The sequence below is a fragment of the Rhinoraja longicauda genome, chromosome 13 (assembly GCF_053455715.1).
Source record: "Rhinoraja longicauda isolate Sanriku21f chromosome 13, sRhiLon1.1, whole genome shotgun sequence".
Classification (NCBI taxonomy): Eukaryota; Metazoa; Chordata; class Chondrichthyes; order Rajiformes; family Arhynchobatidae; genus Rhinoraja; species Rhinoraja longicauda.
The window spans coordinates 20707617-20731890 of NC_135965.1; the positions used below are offsets into that span (position 1 = coordinate 20707617).

The 24274-nt window shown below is 48.5% G+C and overlaps 1 protein-coding gene across 2 annotated transcripts in view; it reads left to right on the plus strand.

The window, feature by feature from the left end:
* The first annotated feature begins 1095 nt into the window (after positions 1 to 1095).
* Positions 1096 to 24274, plus strand: part of LOC144599522 (rho guanine nucleotide exchange factor 26-like) — an 85291-nt gene continuing 62112 nt past the window's right edge. The window contains exons 1-3 of one of the 2 annotated variants that reach the window (XM_078410512.1): positions 1096 to 1468; positions 5613 to 6424; positions 18475 to 18517. In XM_078410512.1, the coding sequence (XP_078266638.1) occupies positions 5732 to 6424; positions 18475 to 18517 (736 nt within the window). In that variant the 5' untranslated portion in view covers positions 1096 to 1468; positions 5613 to 5731. Of the gene's footprint in view, positions 1469 to 5612; positions 6425 to 16936; positions 17059 to 18474; positions 18518 to 24274 lie in introns of those variants that run through there. The other variant, XM_078410513.1, reaches the window with a different exon arrangement.

Below are 24274 nucleotides of genomic sequence, written 5' to 3' on the forward strand. Positions count from 1 at the left end.
CTATCCTCCAATCCACAGGAACTGATCCTGAATCTATTGAACATTGGAAAATGATCACCATGCGTCCATTATTTCTAGAGCCACCTCCCTGAGGACCTTGGGATGCAGACCATCAGGCCCAGGGGATTTATCATCCTTCGGTCCCATTAGTCTACCCAATACTATTTCTCGCCTAATGAAAATTTCTTTCAGTTCGTCTACCCCCCTAGATCCTCTGTCTTCCAGTATATCTGGGAGATCGTTTGTGTCTTCCTTAGTGAAGACAGATCCGAAGTACCTGTTCAACTCTTCTGCCATTTCCTTGTTACCCATAATAATTTCACCCATGTTTGCCTTCAAGGGACCCACATTTGCTACTCTTTTTCTCTTAATATATCTAAAGAAGCTTTTACTGTCCTTCTTTATATTTGGCCAGCCTCCCCTCGTACTTCATCTTTTCAGCCCGTATTGCCCGTTTTGTCACCTTCTGTTGTCCTATGAAAGTTTCCCAATCCTCTGGCTTCCGGCTACTCTTTGCTGTGTTATGCATCTTCTCTTTTAGTTTTATTCCATCCCCAACTTCCCTTGTCAGCCACGGTTGCCTCCAACTCCCCCTCCTCTCTCTTCCTCAGATATGGGGGTCCAAACTGCTCACAATACTCCAAATGCCTTGCAAAGCCTCAGCATTACACCCTTGCCTTTACACTCTAGTCCCCTTGAAAGAAATGCTAGCAATGCATTTGCATAACTTACTCACCGATTCAACTTGCAAATTGACCTTTTGGAAATCCTGCACCAGCACTCCCAAGCAAGTCAGGGCGCCTGAACCGGTGTCTTTTTAGTAAATCCCAGACCAGGAAACCAATTTCAAGACAAGTCCACTGCGGGGCGCAACGCCTCAGCGAATTTTTGTTTTGTTTTGTTTGGACTTTGCCTTTAGTAAAGAGAGACTTCCAAAGTTCACAAACTGACAAGAAAAGTCGGGCGGACAGTTGAGGTAGTGCGCGTTGGAGAGAGAGAGAGAGACAGAGAGAAGGAGAGGGAGAGAGAGAGAGAGAGAGAGAGAGAGAAGGAGAGGGAGAGAGAGAGAGAGAGAAGGAGAAGGAGAAGGAGAAGGAGAGAGAGAGAGAGAGAGAAGGAGAGGGAGGCGGACGTTTCTTGCCTGTGGCCGGGAGGTGAAGGTGCAAAAGCATCACGTTGAACTTGGATTCACAATTCATTCTCACCCTCCAGAACCCTGAAGTCCCGGCACATTCACCCGGCGAGGGACACGCCGCCGGACTTTCCCCATTTGTGGCGCAAGGAACACAGTTGGAGCCGGTACGAAGAGGAAGAGAGAGAGAGAGAGAGAGAGAGAGTGTGAGTGTTTTGGACGGAGGAGTCAGGGAAACAAGCAACAACCCACCGCGAAAGCAAGGGATTATTACAATGGGAAGAGGCGCCAGTGTTCTCCAGAACTGACCTGAATCGCTCCAGACCACAGTTGAAGGTATTTTTCTATTTTACTCTGACTGCAAAGGTCAAAACCACATTCAGCTTCTTTCTTTCTTTCTTTCTTTCTTTCTTTCTTTCTTTCTTTCTTTCTTTCTGTATCAAAACCCCGATTACTGATTCCCCTCGTTCCAAAATCCCATTAAATGCTCAGATGTGAAATTAGTGGGAGAAAGTTTCTATTGGTACCAACAAAGTTTCTATTGGTAGCAACAAAGTTTCTTTGGTAGCAACAACTTTTGCTGCCTCCTTTTCGTGCCGCTGTTAATTTAAAACTATAATTTGTCCCCTTTTTTTTCACCCCCCACCCCCCTCTCCTTCAAATTCTGCGTTTTGACACTGGCTATACAGAATGTGCCAGTGTGCTCGTTGGGTTGTTTGTTCGCATGGTCAGACATCCACTCGTTTGTCTGACAGATGTTATCTGAAACATTTGTAGCGCTTCCAATGGAGTGGAGCGAAGGGACAACTTAACCCGTCGGCGCCTGCCACAAGCTCCCTCCCCCCCCCCCCCCTTCCTCCTCCCCCCCCCCCCTTCCTCCTCCCCCCCCCCCTTCCTCCTCCCCCCCCCCTTCCTCCTCCCCCCCCCCCTTCCTCCTCCCCCCCCTTCCTCCTCCCCCCCCTTCCTCCTCCCCCCCCCCTTCCTCCTCCCCCCCCCTTCCTCCTCCCCCCCCCTTCCTCCTCCCCCCCCCTTCCTCCTCCCCCCCCCTTCCTCCTCCTCCCCCCCCCCCTTCCTCCTCCTCCCCCCCCCCTTCCTCCTCCTCCCCCCCCCCCTTCCTCCTCCTCCCCCCCCCTTCCTCCTCCTCCCCCCCCCCCCTTCCTCCTCCTCCCCCCCCCCCTTCCTCCTCCTCCCCCCCTCCTTCCTCCTCCTCCCCCCCCCTTCCTCCTCCTCCCCCCCCCCTTCCTCCTCCTCCCCCCCCCCCTTCCTCCTCCTCCCCCCCCCCCTTCCTCCTCCTCCCCCCCCCCCCCTTCCTCCTCCTCCCCCCCCCCCCTTCCTCCTCCTCCCCCCCTCCTCCTCTCACATTGTGAGGGAGATTAGACCGCGAGTAGACGAAACTATGCACGGCTTCCAAGCTCCCAGTTATCGGAAAGTTCAAGGATACAGTAAACAACGGGAAACAGAATGTCCTCTCTCGTGGAAGTTGGAGAAAGTTGACCTGATAGTGGAAGTGAACTTAACCTCCCTCGTCTTGCCAAGAAGCAAGCACCCATCTATCTGAGCACGTCCCATTTATAAAGACATGGTCGCACAGCGTGGAAAACAGGCCCTTTCGCCCCAACTTGCCCACGTCGGCCAACAGGTCCCATCAACACTAGTCACACCTGCCTGCGTTTGGCCCATATCCCTCCAAACCTGTCCCATCATTACTAGTCACACCTGCCTGCGTTTGGCCCACATCCCTCCAAACCTGTCCCATCATTACTAGTCACACCTGCCTGTGTTTGGCCCATATCCCTCCAAACCTGTCCCATCAACACTAGTCTCACCTGCCTGCGTTTGGCCCACATCCCTCCAAACCTGTCCCATCAATACTAGTCACACCTGCCTGTGTTTGGCCCATATCCCTCCAAATCTGTCCCATCGACACTAGTCACACCTGCCTGCGTTTGGCCCACATCCCTCCAAACCTGTCCCATCAATACTAGTCACACCTGCCTGCGTTTGGCCCATATCCCTCCAAACCTGTCCCATCAACACTAGTCACACCTGCCTGCGTTTGGCCCATATCCCTCCAAACCTGTCCCATCAATACTAGTCACACCTGCCTGTGTTTGGCCCATATCCCTCCAAACCTGTCCCATCAACACTAGTCACACCTACCTGCATTTGGCCCATATCCCTCCAAACCTGTCCCATCAATACTAGTCACACCTGCCTGCGTTTGGCCCATATCCCTCCAAACCTGTCCCATCATTACTAGTCACACTTGCCTGCGTTTGGCCCATATCCCTCCAAACCTGTCCCATCCATCTACCTGTCTAAATGTTTCTTAAACATTGCGATAGTACCTGCCTCGACTACCTCCACCGGTTGCCCCTGAGAGGAGCTACGCACGGTGGCACAGCGGTAGAGTTGGTGCCTTACAGTGCCAGAGACCCAGGTTCGATCCTGACTACCGGTGCAATACAGAGATTGGATGTTCTTCCCATTGCCACGTGGGTTTCCTCCAGGTGCTCTAGCTTCCTCCCACATCCCAAATATGTGTGGGTTTTGTAGGTTGATTGGCTTCGGTAAAAATTGTAAATTGTGTTAGCGGGAAGACATGGGCCAACGCTGTATCTCTAAATAAACAAAAATAAAGGTTCCTTTTTAATCTTTTCCCACTTGCCATAAATCTATGCCCTCTAGTTCTTGATTCCCCTGCTCTGTGTAAAAGACTGGGCATTCACCCAATAAATCCCCCTCATGATTTTATTCACCTCTCTAAGATCACTGCTCAGCCTTCTACGCTCCAAGAAATAAAGTCCCAGCCAGCCAAATATCTCCCTCCAGCTCAGGCTCTGAAGTCTTGGCAACATCCTTGTAAATCTTCTCTGTACCCTTTCCAGCTCATGGCATCTTTGCAGTGGGGTGATTTTACCAATTTCACCAATAAACCTGCACGTATTTGGGATGTGGGAGGAAACCGGAGCACCTGGAGAAAAGCCACATGATCACGAAAAGAACGTGCAAACTCCACAAAGACAGCACCCGAGGTCAGGATCGAACCCGGGTCTCTGTCGTCGTGAGGCAACGGCTCTACCATCTGTGGCACTGAGACATTGCCATTCTTTAGTTGTGGGTTTAAATCAGGCATACTGGTTTAAACCGGGAGGCACAGTGAGCACAGCAGTAGAGTTGCTACCTCACAGCACCAGAGACCCATGTTCAATCCTGGCTACAGGTGCTGTCTGTACGGAATTTGTACATTCTCCCTGTGACTGCGTGGGTTTTCTCTGTGTTCCAATTTCCACCCACATTCCAAAGACGTGAGGGTTTGGAGATTAATTGGCTTCAGTAGAGCTTGTAAATTGTCCCTAGGACATAGGATAGTGCTAGTGTATGGGGTCATCGCCGGTCGGCGCGGACTCGAAGGGCCAGTTTCCATGCAGTATCTCTAAAATCTCAAGTACTCTGTGCAGATTTACTTTGAAAGGAACTCGTCAACTCATTTAATATGCCAACACTAACTCCCCCTCCCATTCCCACGCTGACCTTTCTGTCCTGGGCCTCCTCCATTGTCAGAGTGAGATGGAGAATTGCTGTCGTAATAGTTTCACTGTCATCCTGCTGAGTTTCACTGTCTGTATAACTCGTTATCACCTCCTCCACAGCCAACAATGGACTGTGGGCTCCACCTTTCCTTGAACATCGTTGCTTTTTGCATATCTTTCATTAATTTGTTTTGTGTACCGTCTATACCTCTCAGTTCCCTTTCCCCTGACTCTCAGTCCGAAGAAGGGTTTCAACCCGAAATGTCGCCTATTCCTTTTCTCCAGAGGTGCCTGACCCACTGAGTTACTCCAGCTTTTTGTGCCTATCCTCCATTTTGTTCGTTCTGCTGAATAACCTACTGGGTGCAAGAATAGATTCTAGTTGGGAGTAATTAGCATTCATTTAAAGAATCTGTTGTTAGGCTGGAGAGATTGCAGAGAAGATTTACGAGGATGTTGACAGGACTCGAAGCCTGAGTGAGAGGGAGAGGTTGAGCAGGCTAGGACTTTATTCCTTGGAGTGCAGTTTAGGATGAGGGGTGATCTTATAGAGGTGTACAAAATCATGAGAGGAATAGATCTGGTAAATGCAGTCTTTTATCAAGAGTAGGGGAATCACGAACCAGAGGTCATAGGTTTACGGTGGGGGGTGGGTGGGTGGGGGCGTAAGTATTTAATAGAAACCCGAGGGACATCTTTTTTTACACAAAGCATTGTGGGTGCATGGAATGAGCAGCCGGAGGAGGTAGATGAGGCAGGTAATACCATAACATTTAAGAGACATTTGGGCAGGTGCATGGATAGGACAGATTTCGAGGGATATGAGCCAAACACAGGCAGGTGGGAGTCATGTAGATGGGGGACCTTGGTTGGTATGGGCAAGTTGGCCCAAGGGCCCTGCTTCCACACTGTATGACTCTATGACTCTTTCTTCTGTTGTTGGACAGGACATCCCCTCTCAGTCCACACCAAACACCGGACCCCTCCATGACGCCGGCAATGAGTTATGGTTGACGGAGCTTTGTGAACCAGGCTGCCACCTCTGTCAAACCGATGTGTAACCTCAATGGCCATGATGGATCAGGAGAGTGAGGTTGACTTGTCCAATCTTGCCATAACTCCACTGTGGAGGAAGAAACGGCCGACCCCCAAATCGCCCAGCACCGGCCCCTTTACTCAACGGACCAGGGTAAGGCCGGCTTCCTCCCTGATTGATGGAGTCCTAGTGACGGACTTCCCTGTGGAAGGTGGCATGACTGCTGCCAACCCCAGTAACGGGATTGAGGTGCCTTCTCCCAAGTGTCGGGTCCTGTTGCAGAGACAGCCCTCCACCCAGTCTCTTCCTGCCCCCGACAGGCCACATCATGTCCTCAGCACCAACAGTGCCGTGTCGCTGAAGAATGGCTCCCAGCAGATCATTCCCAAAGACTTGGCGTCGGGAATCAGGGTCAAGAACCTTCACCAGAACAGCCAGCTGCGGCCTTTTGGTGGCAGAAACCGGAGAGTGCAGAGTATGCTGGAGACGGCCAGTGCCCCTCTCGTACCCAGAGTACATGTGGACGGGGATACGGACCCTGAGCCGGACAGCCCCGGACAGCTCCGACGAGGGCTGAGGTCCACTTCGTACCGAAGGGCGGTGGTCAGCGGCTTTCTATCCGACAACGCATCCAACGTGAAGCCAAGTAGCCGGAGGTCCCAACCCAACCTCAAAACTGTGGTTGAAGACAAGGAGAAATTCTCCACCTTGGCCAGAGTAAAGGTAATCTTTAATTGATCAGTCATTTTAATTCATCTACTCCGCTATTCGATCATGAATAATCTGTCTTTCTCTCTCAACCCCATTCTCCTGCCTTCTTCCCATAACCTTTGACACCATTACTAATCAAGAACCTGTCGATCTCCGCTTTAAAAATACCCAATGACTTGGCCTCCACCGCTGTCTGTGGCAATGAATTCCATAGATTCACCACCCTCTGGCTAAAGAAATTCCTCTTCGTCTCCATTTTGAAGGTACGTCCTTTTATTCTGAGGCTGTGCCCTCTTGACCTAGACTCTCCCACTAGTGGAAACATCCTCTCCACATCCGCTCTATCGAGGCTTTTCACTATTCGGTTTCAATGAGATCCGCCCTCATCCTTCTAAACTCCAGCGAGTACAAGCCCAGAACTGTCAAACACTCCTAGATAGTGAAATATAATAACTGGGAACTGCAGATGCTGGTTTATACCAAAGGAAGACACAAAATATAAGCAAGACTTGCAAAAGGGTGCAGCCCTGTTCGGGTGCAGCCCAGTGAGAAAAGTGCGAGTCTTTGGCTGCGAGTCTTCGGCGAGGAGGCTGAGGTGAGGAGGTTACAATATTTTTAAGCCTGAACTGTTTATAGACACAAAGTAATGGCGGAAAAGTTGGTGCAGTGTGTTTCCTGCAGGATGGGGAAGATAGGGACGTCGCTGGAGCTTCTGGGAGCTACACCTGCAAGAACTGTGTCCAGGTGCAGCTCCTGAATGGACGTGTGGTGGAGTTGGAGAGGCAGTTGGATGACCTCAGGGCCATCTGGGAATGCGAGAGTTTCCTCGACAGGACCTATTGTGAGGCTGTCACGCCAAGGGTCCAGGTCGAGCGAAGGTGGGAGACTGTTTCAGGGGGGAGTGGACGTGGACTACAGGAGACCCAGTGGCTGTGCCTATTGCAAATAGGTATACCCTCTTGGGAACTGTCGGGGCAGAAGACGTTTCCAGTCCGATTGGCGGACCTGTTGGCAAGGATACTCGACAGGGGAGACCGAAGTCAGGAAGAGCCGTAGTGGTGGGTGACTCCATCGTCCGAGGGACGGACAGAAGATTCTGTGGCAGCAGGAGGGACTTGAGGATGGTCTGTTGCCTCCCTGGTGCCAGGGTTCAGCACATCACGGACCGGCTTCAGAAAATCCTAGTGAGGGAAGGCGATTAACCTGAAGTCGTTGTGCACGTGGGCACGAATGACGTCGGGTGGAACAGGAAGGAGGTGCTACAGCGGGAGTTTAGAGAGTTAGGAAAAAGACTGAGAAGTAGGACGTCGAAGGTGGTTATCTCTGGACTGCTACCGGTACCTCGTGCTGGTGAGGCCAGGAACAGAGAGATAGAGGGTATGAATTTATGGCTGAGGGGCTGGTGCAGAGAGCAGGGATTTAGATTTCTGGACCACTGGGATCTCTCCTGGGCTAGGGGTGACTTGTACAAAAGGGACGGGTTACATCTTAACAGCAGGGGGACAAACATTCTGGCAGGCAGGTTTGCTAGTGCGACACCTGTGGCTTTAAACTAAGTAGTGGGGGGGAGGGGTTAACAAATTGTGAATATGAAGATGAGGTTAAAGGGAATACAGGAGATATTGCAGAAGACTCTCGGAAGAATGGGAACAGAAGTTCTAGAGGGGAAAAGAGATTAAGGGCAGGGCCATTTGTGACCGATGTGAGAGGGGAGGTAAATACAGAAGTTAAAGTGTTGTACTTAAATGCGCGTAGTATAAAAAATAAAGTGGATGAGCTTGAGGCTCAGTTAGTCATGGGCAAGTATGATGTTGTAGGGATCACTGAGACATGGCTACAAGAGGACCAGGGCTGGGAACTGAATATTCAGGGGTACACAACGTATAGAAAAGACAGACAGGTGGGCAGAGGGGGTGGGGTTGCTCTGCTGGTAAGGAATTATATTCATTCCCTTGCAAGGGGTGACATAGAATCAGGAGATGTTGAATCAGTATGGATAGAAATGAGGAATTGTAAGGGTAAAAAGACCCTAATGGGAGTTATCTATAGGCCCCCAAACAGTAGCCTCGACATAGGGTGCAAGTTGAATCAGGAGATAAAATTGGCGTGTCACAAATGTAATGCTATGGTGGTTATGGGAGATTTCAACATGCAGGTAGACTGGGAAAATCAGGTTGGAAATGGACCCCAGGAAAGAGAGTTTGTAGAGTGCCTTCGAGATGGATTCTTAGAACAGCTTGTACTGGAGCCTACCAGGGAGAAGGCAATTCTGGATTTAGTGTTGTGTAATGATCCTGATCTGATAAGGGGACTAGAGGTAAAAGAGCCATTAGGAGGCAGTGATCACAACATGATAAGTTTTACTCTGCAAATGGAAAGGCAGAAGGGAAAATTGGATGTGTCAGTATTACAGTATAGCAAAGGGGATTACAGAGGCATGAGGCAGGAGCTGGCCAAAATTGACTGGAAGGAGGCCCTAGCAGGGAAGACGGTAGAACAGCAATGGCAGGTATTCCTGGGAATAATACAGAGGTTGCAGGATCAATTTATCGCAAAGAGGCGGAAAGACTCTAAGGGGAGTAAGAGACACCTGTGGCTGACAAGGGAAGTCAAGGACAGCATAAAAATTAAGGAGAGGAAGTATAACATAACAAAGAAGAGTGGGAAGACAGAGGATTGGGACTCTTTTAAAGAGCAACAAAAGTTAACTAAAAAGGCAATACGGGGAGAAAAGATGAGGTACGAGGGTAAACTAGCCAATAATATAAAGGAGGATAGCAAAAGTTTTTTTAGGTACGTGAAGAGGAAAAAAATAGTCAAGGCAAATGTGGGTCCCTTGAAGACAGAAGCAGGGGAATTTATTATGGGGAACAAAGAAATGGCAGACGAGTTAAACCGTTACTTTGGATCTGTCTTCACTGAGGAAGATACACACAATCTCCCAAATGTTCTAGGGGCCGGAGAACCTAGGGTGATGGAGGAACTGAAGGAAATCCACATTAGGCAGGAAATGGTTTTGGGTAGACTGATGGGACTGAAGGCTGATAAATCCCCAGGGCCCGATGGTCTGCATCCCAGGGTACTTAAGGAGGTGGCTCTAGAAATAGTGGAAGCATTGGAGATCATTTTTCAATGTTCTATAGATTCAGGATCAGTTCCTGTGGATTGGAGGATAGCAAATGTTATCCCACTTTTTAAGAAAGGAGGGAGAGAGAAAACGGGGAATTACAGACCAGTTAGCCTGACTTCGGTGGTGGGAAAAATGCTGGAGTCAATTATTAAAGAGGTACTAACGGTGCATTTGGATAGCAGTAAAAGGATAAGTCCAAGTCAGCATGGATTTATGAAAAGGAAATCATGCTTGACTAATCTTCTGGAATTTTTTGAGGATGCGACAAGTAAAATAGATGAAGGGGAGCCAGTGGATGAAGTGTATCTAGACTTTCAGAAAGCCTTTGATAAGGTCCTGCACGGGAGATTGGTGAGTAAAATTGGTATGGGGGTAGGGTGTGGACATGGATAGAATATTGGTTGGCAGACAGGAAGCAAAGAGTAGGAGTAAACGGGTCATTTTCAGAATGGCAGGCTGTGGCGAGTGGAGTGCCGCAAGGCTCGGTGTTGGGGCCACAATTGTTCACAATTGTTTACCATATATATAAATGATTTGGAAGAGGGAACTAGAAGCAACACTAGCAAGTTTGTGGATGACACGAAGCTGGGCGGCAGTGTAAACTGTGAAGAGGATGTTAGGAGGTTGCAGGGTGACCTGGACAGGTTGAGTGAGTGGGCAGATATGTGGCAGATGCAGTATAATATAGATAAATGTGAGGTTATCCACTTTGGCAGCAAAAACAAGGAGGCAGGTTATTATCTCAATGGAATTAGGTTAGGTAAGGGGGAGGTGCAGCGAGCCCTGGGTGTCCTGATGGTCTGCATCCCAGGGTACTTAAGGAGGTGGCTCTAGAAATAGTGGAAGCATTGGAGATCATTTTTCAATGTTCTATAGATTCAGGATCAGTTCCTGTGGATTGGAGGATAGCAAATGTTATCCCACTTTTTAAGAAAGGAGGGAGAGAGAAAACGGGTAATTATAGACCAGTTAGTCTGACATCAGTGGTGGGGAAGATGCTGGAGTCAATTATAAAGACGAAATTGCTGAGCATTTGGATAGCAGTAACAGGATCATTCCGAGTCAGCATGGATTTACGAAGGGGAAATCATGCTTGACAAATCTACTGGAATTTTTTGAGGATGTAACTAGGAAAATTGACAGGGGAGAGTCAGTGGATGTGGTGTACCTCGACTTTCAGAAAGCCTTCGACAAGGTCCCACATAGGAGATTAGTGGGCAAAATTAGAGCACATGGTATTGGGGATAGGGTACTGACATGGATAGAAAATTGGTTGACAGACAGAAAGCAAAGAGTGGGGATAAATGGGTCCCTTTCGGAATGGCAGGCAGTGACCAGTGGGGTACTGCAAGGTTCGGTGCTGGGACCCCAGCTATTTACGATATACATTAATGACTTAGATGAAGGGATTAAAAGTACCATTAGCAAATTTGCAGATGATACTAAGCTGGGGGGTAGTGTGAATTGTGAGGAAGATGCAATAAGGCTGCAGGGTGACTTGGACAGGTTGTGTGAGTGGGCGGATACATGTCAGATGCAGTTTAATGTAGATAAGTGTGAGGTTATTCACTTTGGAAGTAAGAATAGAAAGGCAGATTATTATCTGAATGGTGTCAAGTTAGGAAGAGGGGATGTTCAACGAGATCTGGGTGTCCTAGTGCATCAGTCACTGAAAGGAAGCATGCAGGTACAGCAGGCAGTGAAGAAAGCCAATGGAATGTTGGCCTTCATAACAAGAGGAGTTGAGTATAGGAGCAAAGAGGTCCTTCTACAGTTGTACCGGGCCCTGGTGAGACCGCACCTGGAGTACTGTGTGCAGTTTTGGTCTCCAAATTTGAGGAAGGATATTCTTGCTATTGAGGGCGTGCAGCGTAGGTTCACTAGGTTAATTCCCGGAATGGCGGGACTGTCGTATGTTGAAAGGCTGGAGCAATTAGGCTTGTATACACTGGAATTTAGAAGGATGAGGGGGGATCTTATTGAAACATATAAGATAATTAGGGGATTGGACACATTAGAGGCAGGAAACATGTTCCCAATGTTGGGGGAGTCCAGAACAAGGGGCCACAGTTTAAGAATAAGGGGTAGGCCGTTTAAGAATATGGGGTAGGCCATTTAGAACGGAGATGAGGAAGAACCTTTTCAGTCAGAGAGTGGTGAAGGTGTGGAATTCTCTGCCTCAGAAGACAGTGGAGGCCAGTTCGTTGGATGCTTTCAAGAGAGAGCTGGATAGAGCTCTTAAGGATAGCGGAGTGAGGGGGTATGGGGAGAAGGCAGGAACGGGGTACTGATTGAGAGTGATCAGCCATGATTGCATTGAATGGCGGTGCTGGCTCGAAGGGCTGAATGGCCTACTCCTGCACCTATTGTCTATTGTCTAAAATGCTGGAGTAACTCACTGGGTCTGAAGAACATGGATAGGTAACTTTTTCGGGTCGAAACCCTTCAGACTATTTGTGGTGGGGCTGGAAAGAAATCTGGAAGAGGGGAGGAACAGGACAGAGCATGCCCAGTGATAGGTGAACTCCACCTAGATAGTGATCTGCTTTAAAGTGGGGATATACTGAAGATGCGGCAGACTGTGAGTGCGGACTATGGAACATCTCCTAAGCTGTGACATGCTGCATTACACATGCACTGTAAAGGATCTTGCAGAGGCCAATGACGTGGCATTAAAATTTGCTCGCTACTGGCCCCAAAGGATAAAGAGAAGCGAATTGTGAAGCTCAGGGATAGAAAAGTTGCGAATTGTATAGCTGGTGGAAGGAATGTAGGTGGAGTGTAATATTGAGTCTAAAAGGTGGGGCGATGTGTTTGAAATTATGCACGATGTTGGTGAGGCCTAAGTTGGCCTATTGTGGACAGTTTGGGTCTCCCTGCTGCAGGAGAGAATGGTGTTAAGCTGGAAAGAGGGCAGAGACTTATAGGAATGTAGCTATGACTTGCGACCCTGAGCTATAGGGAGAGGTTGGGCAGGCTAGGACTCTATTCCTTGGAGCACAGGAGGCTGGGGGGTGATCTTATAGAGGCGTATAAAATCATGAGGGGAATAGATAGGGTGAATGCACAGAGTCTTTTACCCAGAGAAGGGGAATCATGAACCAGAAGACAAAGGTTTCAGGTGAGAGGGGAAAGATTTAAGACAAAACCTGGGCGGGGAATTCTTTCACTCAGAGTTTGTTGGGTATATGGAACGAGCTGCCAAATATGGTAGTAAGAACGTTTTGAAGATATTTAGATGTACATGGATAGGAAAGGTTTAGAGGGATATGTACCAAATGCAGGCAGGTGGAACTAGTGTAGATGGAGCATCTTGGTCGGCATGGACAAGTTAGGGTGAAGGGCTGTATGACTTTATGGCTTTATCCTGTAAAGTCTGTATGGTGCTGTGTGACTTTATCCCTGTTGTGGGACTGTTGCAAGCTCCCTTGAATCAATATAGTCTGCAATGCAAATGATATGCTGCAAAAATCAGCAAATTCATTTCCTTCCAGAATAACCATTGAATGTCAGGAGCTGGTCTTTTGAAAATTTAGATCTGCAGACAATAAATCTTTTTGCTACTGAAAAAATGTAGAAACAAGCTGCGTGAAGCTGTGATCAAGAACATAAAACAGGTAGCAGGATACAGACCAGTCGGCTGGCACAGTGACGCAGTGGTAGAGTTCCTGCCTTACAGCGCCAGTGACCCTGGTTCGATCTTGTCTATGGGTGCTGTCTGTATGGAGTTTGTACGTTCTCCCTGTGACTGTGTGGGTTTTCTCCGGTTTCCTCTCACATCCCAAGACGTGCAGGTTTTTAGTTTATTTGGCTTCTGTAAATTGCCCCTTGTGTCCCCAGATCGTTGGCCAGTGTGGGCTCAGTGGGCTGAAGAGCATGTTTCCATCCTGTGCCTCTAAATTAAACTAAATTGCTGGCAAATTGGGGTTATATAGATGGGTACTTGATGGTTGGCATGGACACGATGGGCTGAAAGGCCTGTTTCTGTGCTGCAGATCATGGAAAAGAATAGCAAAGGAGCAGGCCATTTGGCCCGCAATGCCTACGCTGAGGATGATGCTGTTAAACTAGTCTCCCCCTACCTGCACGTGATCCCTCCATTCCCTGCATATCCACGTATCTATCCAAAGTCTCCACTTGAACATCGACAAAGAAACCCTCTATCGTCGTGCCCATCTCCGCAACAGAAGAAGTCTTGTATTACTTCCACCAGGATGGCACGGTGGCGCAGCGGTAGAGTTGCTGCCTCACATCGCCAGAGACCTGGGTTTGATCCTGACTACGGATGCTGTCTGTTCGGAGTTTGCATGTTCTCCCTGTGACTGTGTGGGTTTTCTCCGGGTGCTCCAGTTTCCTCCCACACTCCAAAGACGTGCAGGTTTGTAGGTTAATTGGCTTTGGTAAAATTGTAAACGTTGTGCCTAGTGTGTGGGATAGTGCGAGTGTACGGGGTGATGGTGCAGACCCGGTCGGACGGTTTCCACGCTGTGTCTCTAAAGTCTCACGTCAAAAATCCTTTGTGAAGCCAGCATCCCCCAAAATCCTAGACATAGACAATTTATGGTGTAGTTGTCATTGTGACAGGCGGTATGGGCATGTGGAGATTCAGGGCTTATTCCTGTCCCTCTGACCTCTCCACTCAGGTCCCTGCTCAATCGGTGACTGAGATTGGTGCCAGGTCTGTTACTAATGAGATTCATTGGTACTAACCTGCTGGCTGATGTAGAGCCACTGCCTCACGGCGCCAGAGAACTGGGTTCATTTCTGATCTCGGCTGCTGTCTGTGTTGGTTTTGCATGTTCTCCCTGCGACCGCATGGATTTCCTCCGGGTGCTCCGGTTTCCACCCACATCCCAAAGACGTGTTGATTTTTCAGTTAATTGGGTCTCTGTAAATTGCCCCTAATGTGTAAGGAGTTGATGTGAAAGTGGGATAACATCGAACTAGTGTGAATAGATGATCGATGGTCGGTGTGGACTTGGTGGGCTAAAGGGCCTGTTTCCATGCTGTATCTTTCAATCAATGTTTCCATGCTGTATCAATGAATCAAGAATAGTGTATGTTCTTGAAATTATTGGATGCAGCGAGGTGCATCTGTATTCACTGAGGAGAAGGACATGGGGGAGAGACATAGATAGGGGGTAAACTAAGATGCTGGGACATATTGAGATCAAAAAATAAGTGAGTTTAGTTTATATTATTGTCACAGACTGAGTCCAGTCAGCGGAAAGACAATATATGATTACAATCAAGCCATTTACAGTGTACAGATACAGGATAAAGGAAATAATGTTTCCTTTGGGTCCGAGAATCTCCAATAAGGTAGAAGTTAGGTCAAGATCGTTCTCTAGTTGTCGATGGGATGGTTCGGTTGGCTGGTGACAGCCGGGAAGAAACTGTTACTGTTTCCATTCAAACCCTTTCAGCAAATGGATATTCTGGAACTGGGAGGTCAGACAACTCATGAGATTTAATATTAAAAAAATGTTTAGACAGGAATTCCTTTTGTGGGAACTCGCTGTGTGTACAAGAAAAAACAGAAAATGCGGTAAACACTCAGCAGGTCGGGCAGCATCTGCGGAAATAAAAGCAGTTACCATTTCAGGACTGGAACACTTTGTTTGATCTACTGGTCTGACTGAGCATCCCAAACCTGAAGGTGCTATTTCTCTTCCCACGGACACTGCCTGACCTGCTGAGAGTTTTCAGTTTTAGAGAAGAGATCATGAATTCATGTTGTGGGAGCAGAATTCCATTTTTCAATCCATCAGGTCAACTTTGCCATTCAATCGTTGCTGATCTATCTTTCCCTCCCAACCCCATTCTCAAGAACATGGAAACAGGTCCCTCACCCCACCTACTCCATACCCACCATCGATCACCCGTTCACACTGGTACTATGTCATCCCACTTTCTCATCCACTCCTTACACACCTGGGGCAATTTACAGAGGGACAATTAACCTACAAACTCGCACGACTTTGAGATGTGGGAGGAAACTGGAGCACCCGGAGAAAGCACACACGATCATTGTGAGAACGTGCAAACTCCACACACAGACAGCAGCTGAGGCCAGGGTTGAACCTGAGTCACTGGCTCAGCAGCTGTACCAACTGTGTACTAACTGTACCACCATAGCATTTTCTGGTTTTATTTCAGATTCTCAACACCTGCATGTTCTTTTTTTAAATTTTCATTTACTGTGCATGACTTCCATATTTTAGAACCTTGTTCGCAATGTGTTCACTTTAAAACTGATTTTGTTGCTGTAAAGCTCTGTAACTTATCCTGCAAGCACAGGGTATTTTGTGTCTCTGTCGTACTCTACATAATGACTGCATTTTCTGCCTTGGCTTTATATCCCTTGACTACCCAAGCAACGAAGAATACATCACACTCCACCTGACCTGGGAGCTTGTCATTGTGCATTGAGAATTGAAATAAAAATGTGTTTCCTCCCTAACCCTATTACTCAACGCATCTTAAAAGAAGCCGATTTCTTTCAGAATGTCTTTTATTTTGCAAGTATCTTGTTTCTTTAACAAGTGCTCCTGGGTACCAGTTAAATGGGACGCCTGCTGTTTTTTTTTAAATATACAAGTTTAAGGCTCCCAGTAAACTGGCACAGTTCCCCATCACCCACAACCCAACTTCTCTGGCACTTTGCCCAGCTGTGACTTTAAACCCTGCTGGGTTGAAAGAAGGCACTCTTTAAGACAACGCAGCTTTACACAATCCTCCCTGACTCCCCTCTCGCTGCCAAGGCTATCACTTGCTTTTGGCGTGGGAAACCCTCAATTTTTGACGTGTTTTCGGTGCGGTCCCTTGCCGTGGCATATCGCTTGGGGCAACCTATTGCAGTCAAAGGGAAGAGAACTGATCCTTCTTGATTCCCGACAAGTGTTTAGTTTATTGGAGTTTAGGTTAGTGGAGCTTAGGTTAGTGGAGTTTAGGTTAGTGGGGCTTAGGTTAGTGGAGTTTAGGTCAGTGGCGTTTAGGTTAGTGGAGTTTAGGCCAGTGGCTTTTAGGTTAGTGGCGTTTAGGTTAGTGGAGCTTAGGTCAGTGGCGTTTAGGTCAGTGGCGTTTAGGTTAGTGGCGTTTAGGTCAGTGGCGTTTAGGTTAGTGGCGTTTAGGTTAGTGGAGTTTAGGCCAGTGGCTTTTAGGTTAGTGGAGTTTAGGTTAGTGGAGCTTAGGTTAGTGGCGTTTAGGTTAGTGGAGTTTAGGTCAGTGGCGTTTAGGTTAGTGGTGTTTAGGTTAGTGGAGCTTAGGTTAGTGGAGCTTAGGTTAGTTGAGCTTAGGTTAGTGGAGCTTAGGTTAGTGGCGTTTAGGTTAGTGGAGTTCAGGTTAGTGGTGTTTAGGTTAGTGGCGTTTACTTTAGTCGAGTTTAGTTTAGTCTTTAGTTTATATGTTTAGTCTTTATTTTTTATAGGGCAGCACAGTGGCGCTAGGGTTGCTGCCTTACAACGCCAGAGACCTGGATTCGATCCTGACTACGGGTGCTGCCTGAATGGACTTTGTACGTTCTCCCTGTGACCACGTGGGTTTTCCCCGGGTGTTCCAGTTTCCTCCCACACTCCAAAGACGTGCAGGTTTGTAGGTTAATTGGCTTCGGTAAAAATTGTGAATCGTTCCTGGTGTGTAACATAGTGCTAGTGTACGGGGTGATTGCTGGTTGTCGCGGACTCGGTGGGCCGAAGGGCCTGTTTCCGCACTGTGTCTCTAAAATCTAAAGTCTAGTTTTGGTTTAGTTTAGTCATGTATACCGAGGTACAGTGAAAAGCTTTTTGTTGCGTGCCATGCAGCCAGCGGGAAGACTATACATGATTACAATGGAGCCGTCCACAGTGTGCAGATACAGGATAAAGGGAATAACATATCGTGCAAGGTAAAGTCCCATAAAGACCAATTAAATGCAACAGCAACAACAATAGATATAAAAGGACACATAGTGCCAGAGTAACTCAGCGGGTCAGGCAGCATCTCAGGGGAACATGGATAGGTGACGTTTTGGGTCGGGACCTTTCTTCAGAACAGTCGGTCTGTGTAAACCAGCATCTGCAGTTCCTTGTTTTGACATCAATAAATATAAAACAAATTATCAGTTATTCAGTAAACTATACCTCAATAGTGCAAAAACCAAAGTTATCAAAGAAATCGCAGTGGTGCATTGTATAACACTGCCGTTTTGTACTGATGGAGTCAGGTCTGTCACTGTAAATCACTGGTGTTTAATACTGGGGGCACAGATCTGTCATGCAGATGTGGTGTAAATCTGGCAAGTGGAACAGTGAGGGGCGTGTTTAGGGCGCACCCTAAACTATGGTATTTTGTCTCTTTAAAACAAAGCGCATGTTCTCCGAGTGGCCCTGGAAGGAGCCTGGATCGTAAAACGTATGAGTGCTTGACGGCAGTGGGCCTGTACTCGCTGGAGTTTAGAAGGATGAGAGGGGACGCCATTGGAACTTACCAAACAGTGAAAGACCTGGATAGAGTGGATGTAGAGAGGATGTTTCCACTCGTGGGAGAGTCTGGGACCAGAGGGCACAGGCACAGAATAAAAGGACGTACCTGTAGAAAGGAGAAGAGGAGGAATTTCTTCAGTCAGAGGGTGGTGAATCTGTGGAATTCATTGCCACAGACAGCTGTGGGGGCCATGTCAAATGATATCTTTAAGGCGGAGATTGATAGATGCGTGATCAGTAAGGGTGTCAGAAGTTATGGGGAGAAGGCAGGAGAATGGGGTTGAGAGGGAAAGGTAGCAGACTCTGGCACTGTCAGGCAGCCACTCTGCCGCTGCACCATATCCTCTTTATTCATTTCCCATAGCTCCTGGGGTTCCTCTGCGTACTGCGGGAGAGGCTCACATCGGCACATCTGCGATCCCGAAAACTAACTGTCCTTTATCTATTTCTCTTTTTTTACCTGTGGATAGGAACAGGAGTGGAAGCAGGTGCAGGGACCGTTTAATGGAGAAGGTAATCTCTCTCTTTGTGTGTCTGACTATCGGGTCGTGTTGCATTACAGTAACGATGGAGGCAAGCTTGGTTTATGGCTGGGAACAGAGTGAATGCTGACTGCTCACACTGGCAACATACCGAGGCTGACGCACAACTGGGGGAGGGCTGCACTGTCAGCACAGTGGCGCAGCGGTACAGTTGCCTTACAGCGACAGAGAACCCGGGTGCGATCCTGACTGCAGGTGCTGTTTGTGCAGAGTTTTACGTTCTCCCCGTGACCACATGGGCTTTCTCCGGGCGCTCCGGTTTCCACACTCCAAAGACGTACAGGTTTTGTAGGTCAATTGGCTTCGGTAAAATTGCAAATTGTCCAGAGGCAACAACTCCACTGCTGCATCATTGTGCCAGCCAAGGGCATTCTCGATGGCAATAGGATTGAGTTTAACAATTCTGGCCTTGCCCTTGATGCCCAAATGGTGAAAAAATAAATAGAAAACTTTTCAAATTTAAGTCTGGCGGAAAATGTTGTTAGGCAACAGGATTAATGTTTATAGTGTCAAGGTACAAAGGAGGTGTAAATCGACTAAAGGCACTGAACAGCATGAAAGGCATGAGTTCTGTGTTACCTGAGCACCTTTGTGCGTGCAGCAAGGGTGTTTCCATGGGATCAACGCTGGCTTCCAAAGGATGACAAAGGAATTTTATTTGGACAAAACGCAGCTAAAAGAGGCACAGTTTCAAAATGTAATGGCATTATCATCTATTGTAAGCAAAGTGGAAAACCAGGCTCTTGTTTATTTTGGCAGAAGCGACCTCTTTAAAGGAGACATCTTTAGTCTCCCTGTTACATTTGATAACCATGTCACTGTAGCCAGTGACTACCTGTGTCGCATCCAAGAATCAGGTACACGATGTGGCAAAATCTCCTTGAGGTACGCCTACTTTGAAGAAGTTCTCTTCCTCTCATCGCCAGGAGTTCTGCAAGACTCTCTCACTGCTCCCCGTCTGCGATTCCTACTGCCCCACGACCATGTTTTAACCCGGACTTTAACCACAACCAATAGAGTCAGAATCATACAGTGTGGAAACAAGCCCTTCGGCCCAGATATACAGAATACGGAGCTTTATTTGTCATTCGGTACCGAGGTACCGAACAAAATTACGTTACCAGCAGTCACACAAAAAAAAGAAACACAAGACACATAACCCCAACACAAACATCCATCACAGTGACTCCAAACACCCCCTCACTGTGATGGAGGCAACAAAACTTCCGCTCTCTTCCCCATGCCCAAGTCCCCGCGGCCGAGCCGCACCGGGCGCTGAAACATCCCGCGGCCGAGCCGGGCGATGGAAGGCCCCGCGGCCGTACCGTGCGCAGCTAAGTCCCGCGGCCGAGCCGCGCCGGGCGATGGAAGGCCCCGCGGCCGAGCCGCACCAGTGATGTAAAGTCCCGCGGCCGAGCCGCACCAGCGATGTAAAGTCCCGCGGCCGAGCCGCCGCCACTTCAGATTGCCAAAACCCACCAGCATCTTCTATCTACATTTGTCCCACCTGCCTGCGTTTGGACCACATTCCTCTAAACCTGACCTGTTCATGTACCTGTCCAAATGTTTCTTAAACGTTGCGATAGTACCGCCTCAACTACCTCCTCTGGCAGCTCGTTCCATACACTCACCACTTTTTGTGTAAAAGAACAAAGTTACCCCCTTCGGATTTCTGTTAATTCTTTCTCCCCTCACCTTAAACCTACGTACTCTGGTTCACAATTCCCCTACTTTAGTTTATTTAGTTTAGAGATACAGGGCAGAAACGGGCCCTTCAATGGGCCCACAAGTCCGCCCCGACCAGCGATCCCCGCACATTTACACAACCCTACACACACGAGGGACAATTATTTTACATTTTATTCCAAGCCAATTAACCTACAAACCTGTACGTCTTTGGAGTGTTGGAGGAAACCGAAGATCTCGGAGAAAACACTCACAGGTCACGGGGAGAACGTAAAACTCCGTACAGACAAGCGCCAGTAGTCAGGATCTAACCCAGGTCTCTGGCGCTGTAAGACAGCAACTCTACCGCTGTGCCACTGTACTGCCCGGGCAAGAGACTCTGTGCATTTACCCTATCTATTCATCTCATGATTTTGTACACTTCTCTTAGATCACCCCTCAACCTCGTGCGCAGTCCTAGCCGGTTCAATCACTCCCTATAGCTCAGGCCTTTGAAAAACACAACCACGTGTGGTTTCTTGGCGCTTGCCTGCCCCGCCATCTTGCGACGAATGTTGAATTCTCTCATTTTAAATAGCTTCTCTTACACTCCCCTCCCCCGCCTTGCCCCCTTCCTCCACCCTAGTTGTTTAACCAGTTCCGCAGTTCTCCACGTGGCATCCACACCTTCCCTAGCCAACAATGGTGCCTGCCAGGGCTCCACCCTGGCCAAGGACATTTGTTGCCAGCCCTGATTTGGTCTTGGTCTTTCCTTGCCTCCAGCTCTTCACCCACACCCCCTACATTGTCTGAAGAAGGATCCCAACCTGAAGCGTCACCTATCCATGTTCTCCAGAGATGCTGCCTGAGCCGTTGGGTTACTCCAGCACTTTGTGTCTATCAGGTACACTATGTTCCCTTCTGTAGAATACACAAGAGAATGGTTAACCAGTGACAGTTAGGTGATATGTGCACACTGGGCACGCCTCCAGTATTGGCAGCAAACTTCAATTCATTTGTTATCGGTTTATCAGAGCTAGTTTTATAACTTCCTCTCACAGTGACATCCTTTGTTACCAGATGACGTTTCCCACTCATCTGTATACTAAAACTCTCGTTTGTTTGTTTGTTTGTTCCTGAACTACAGCCAAAACAGTACACGATAGCGCGACAATTTTAGGCCCGCCTTACTCTCCGTTGTCCCTTTGGTGCTAATGCAACAAGTTTCATTGAAATCAGTGTTATATTTTTAAAGTTATTCACATTTTAAAGTTTAAATCTATCTCGTGGGGAGGGAGGGAGGGAGGGAGGGAGGAGGGGGTCAAGTCAATTTTATTTGTATAGCACATTTAAAAACAACCCATGTTGACCAAAGTGCTGTACATCTGATTAGGTACTAAGGAAAAAAATGAAACATACAGTAGCACGCAAACAGTTCACAGCGCCTCCTCAATGAGCCTCAAACGCTAGGGAGTAGAAATAGGTTTTGAGCCTGGACTTAAAGGAGTCGATGGAGGGGGCAGTTCTGATGGGGAGAGGGATGCTGTTCCACAGTCTAGGAGCTGCAACCGCAAAAGCGCGGTCACCCCTGAGCTTAAGCCTAGACCGCGGGATAGTGAGTAGCCCCATGTCGGCCGACCTGAGGGACCTGGAGTTAGAGAGGTGGGTTAGAAGATTTTTGATGTAGGGGGTGGAATGTCCATTTAGGGCTTTAGGGTGGAGGGAAGGGGAGGGAAGGGGGAGGAGGGAGGATAAGGGGGGGTTAAAGGGGATGGAGTGGGGGTGGAGGGGAAAGGGGGAGGGAGGGTGGGGGGGAGGGGGGGGGAGTAGGGGGGAGAGGGGAAGAGGAGTGGGGGAGCAGAGGGTGCTGCACCAATGCAGGAGATGTTTGGATGGAGTTGAGGGGGGAGGTAAAGGGACAGGTGTTGCATCTCGTGCGGTTGCAGGGGAAAGTGCCCGGGGTTGGGGTGGTTTGGGTAGGAAGGGACGAGTGCACCAGGGAGGTACGGAGGGAACGGTCTTTGCGGAACGCAGAGAGGGGAGGGGGATGGGAAGATATGGCCAGTGGTGGAGTCCCGTTGTAGGTGACGGAAATGTTGGCGGATGATATGTTGGATCCGCTGGCTGGTGGGGTGGAAGGTGAGAACGAGGGGGATTCTGTCCTTGTTGCAATGGAGTTGAAGGGGGAGGTAAAGGGACCCAAACAGTCTTTCCAGGTGAGACAGAGGTTCACCTGCACCTCCTCCAACCTCAGCTATTGCATCCGCTGGTCCAGATGTCAACTTATTTACATCGGCGAAACCAAGCGCAGGCTCGGCGATCGCTTCGCTCAACACCTGGGCTCAGTCCGCATTGGCCAAACTGGTCTCCCGGTGGCCGAGCACTTCAACTCCCCCTCCCATTCCCAGTCTGACCTTTCTGTCATGGGCCTCCTCCAGTGCCATAGAGAGGCCCACCAGAAATTGGAGGAACAGCACCTCATATTTCGCCTGGGCAGCTTGCAGCCCAGTGGTATGAACATCGACTTCTCCAACTTTAGATAGTTCTTCTGTCCCTCTCTTCCCCTCCTCCTTCCCAGATCTCCCTCTATCTTCCTGTCTCCACCTATATCCTTCCTTTGTCCCGCCCCCCTGACATCAGTCTGAAGAAGGGTCTCGACCCGAAACGTCACCCATTCCTTCTCTCCTGAGATGCTGCCTGACCTGCTGAGTTACTCCAGCATTTTGTGAATAAATACCTTCGATTTGTACCAGCATCTGCAGTTATTTTCTTAAACTACCTGTACAGTATTATCTGACCTGTTTGGATAGCATGCAAAACAAAGCTTTTCGCTGCCGCTTGGTATATGTGCTGGAATAACTCAGCGGGTCAGGCAGAATCTCTGAAGAAAAAGGATGGGTGACGATTTGGGTCGGGCCCCTTCCTCAGGCACTGTCTGGTCCTGCGCATAGCAACTGAACCAAGAAAAGAATCTCTGGAGCGTCAAATAAATGATGTCTTGCAGAATTTCCTGGGAACTGCTAATTAGCTGCAAATGGATTGGAAATAGGGAGGGGTAGCGATGTGGGAGAAAGAAAATCTGCTACAACAGCGAAAATTTGGTTGATGAAGACTTTTCCCATCGCTAAATAGAAATGGAAAGATTGGCATTAACCAAGTAAGGGAAGAGTGTGGGAGATTGTATGAAGAGCTCACGTGATGAATATATTCATTCAAAGCTGGCAGCTTTGACCAGAGAAATTTCTGAAGTGTTGCCATGGTGCTAAACAGGGATGTAATGCTGAGGCTTTATAAGGCATCGGTCAGACTGCATTTGGAGTCTTGTGAGCCGTTTTGGGCCCCAGATGTGAGGAAGGATGTGCTGGCGGTTGGAGCGGATCCAGAGGAGGTTTACGAGAATGATCCCAGGAATGATTGGATTAACATATGATGAGCATTTGATGGCACTGGGTCTGTACTCGCTGGCGTTTAGAAGGATGAGGCGGCACCTCATTGAAACTCACCGAATAGTGAAAGGCCTTGATAGAGTGGATGTGGAGAGGGTATTTCCACTAGTGGGAGAGTCTAGCACCAGAGGCCATAGCCTCAGAATAAAGGAGATGAGGAGGAGTAGGCCAAAGTCAGCATGGCTTTGTGAAGGGGAGGTCTTGCTTGACAAATTTGCTGGAATTCTTTGAAGAAGTAAATGGCAGGACAGACAAAGGACAGTCAGTAGAAGTTGATTTCTGCAAAGATTTTCAGAAAGCCTTTGATAAGGTGCCAAACATGAGGCTGCTTAGGAAGATGAGAGCCCATGGCATCAAAGGGCAGATACTCGCATGGATAGCAGGTTGGATGGATGGCAGAAGACAAAGAGTGGCAGTAGAGGGAGCTTTTTCTGGTTGGCTGCCAGTGACTAGTGGAGTTCCGCAAGGCTCGGTGCTGGGGGCCTGGAGCAGGTAGTGTGGAAAAAGCAGGGACTCTGCAGAAGAACTTGGGGAGGTTGGGAGAGTGGGCAGAGAAGTGGCAGGTGGAATATAGTGCAGCAAAGTGTGGAGTCATGCATTTTCAGAGTAGGAATAAA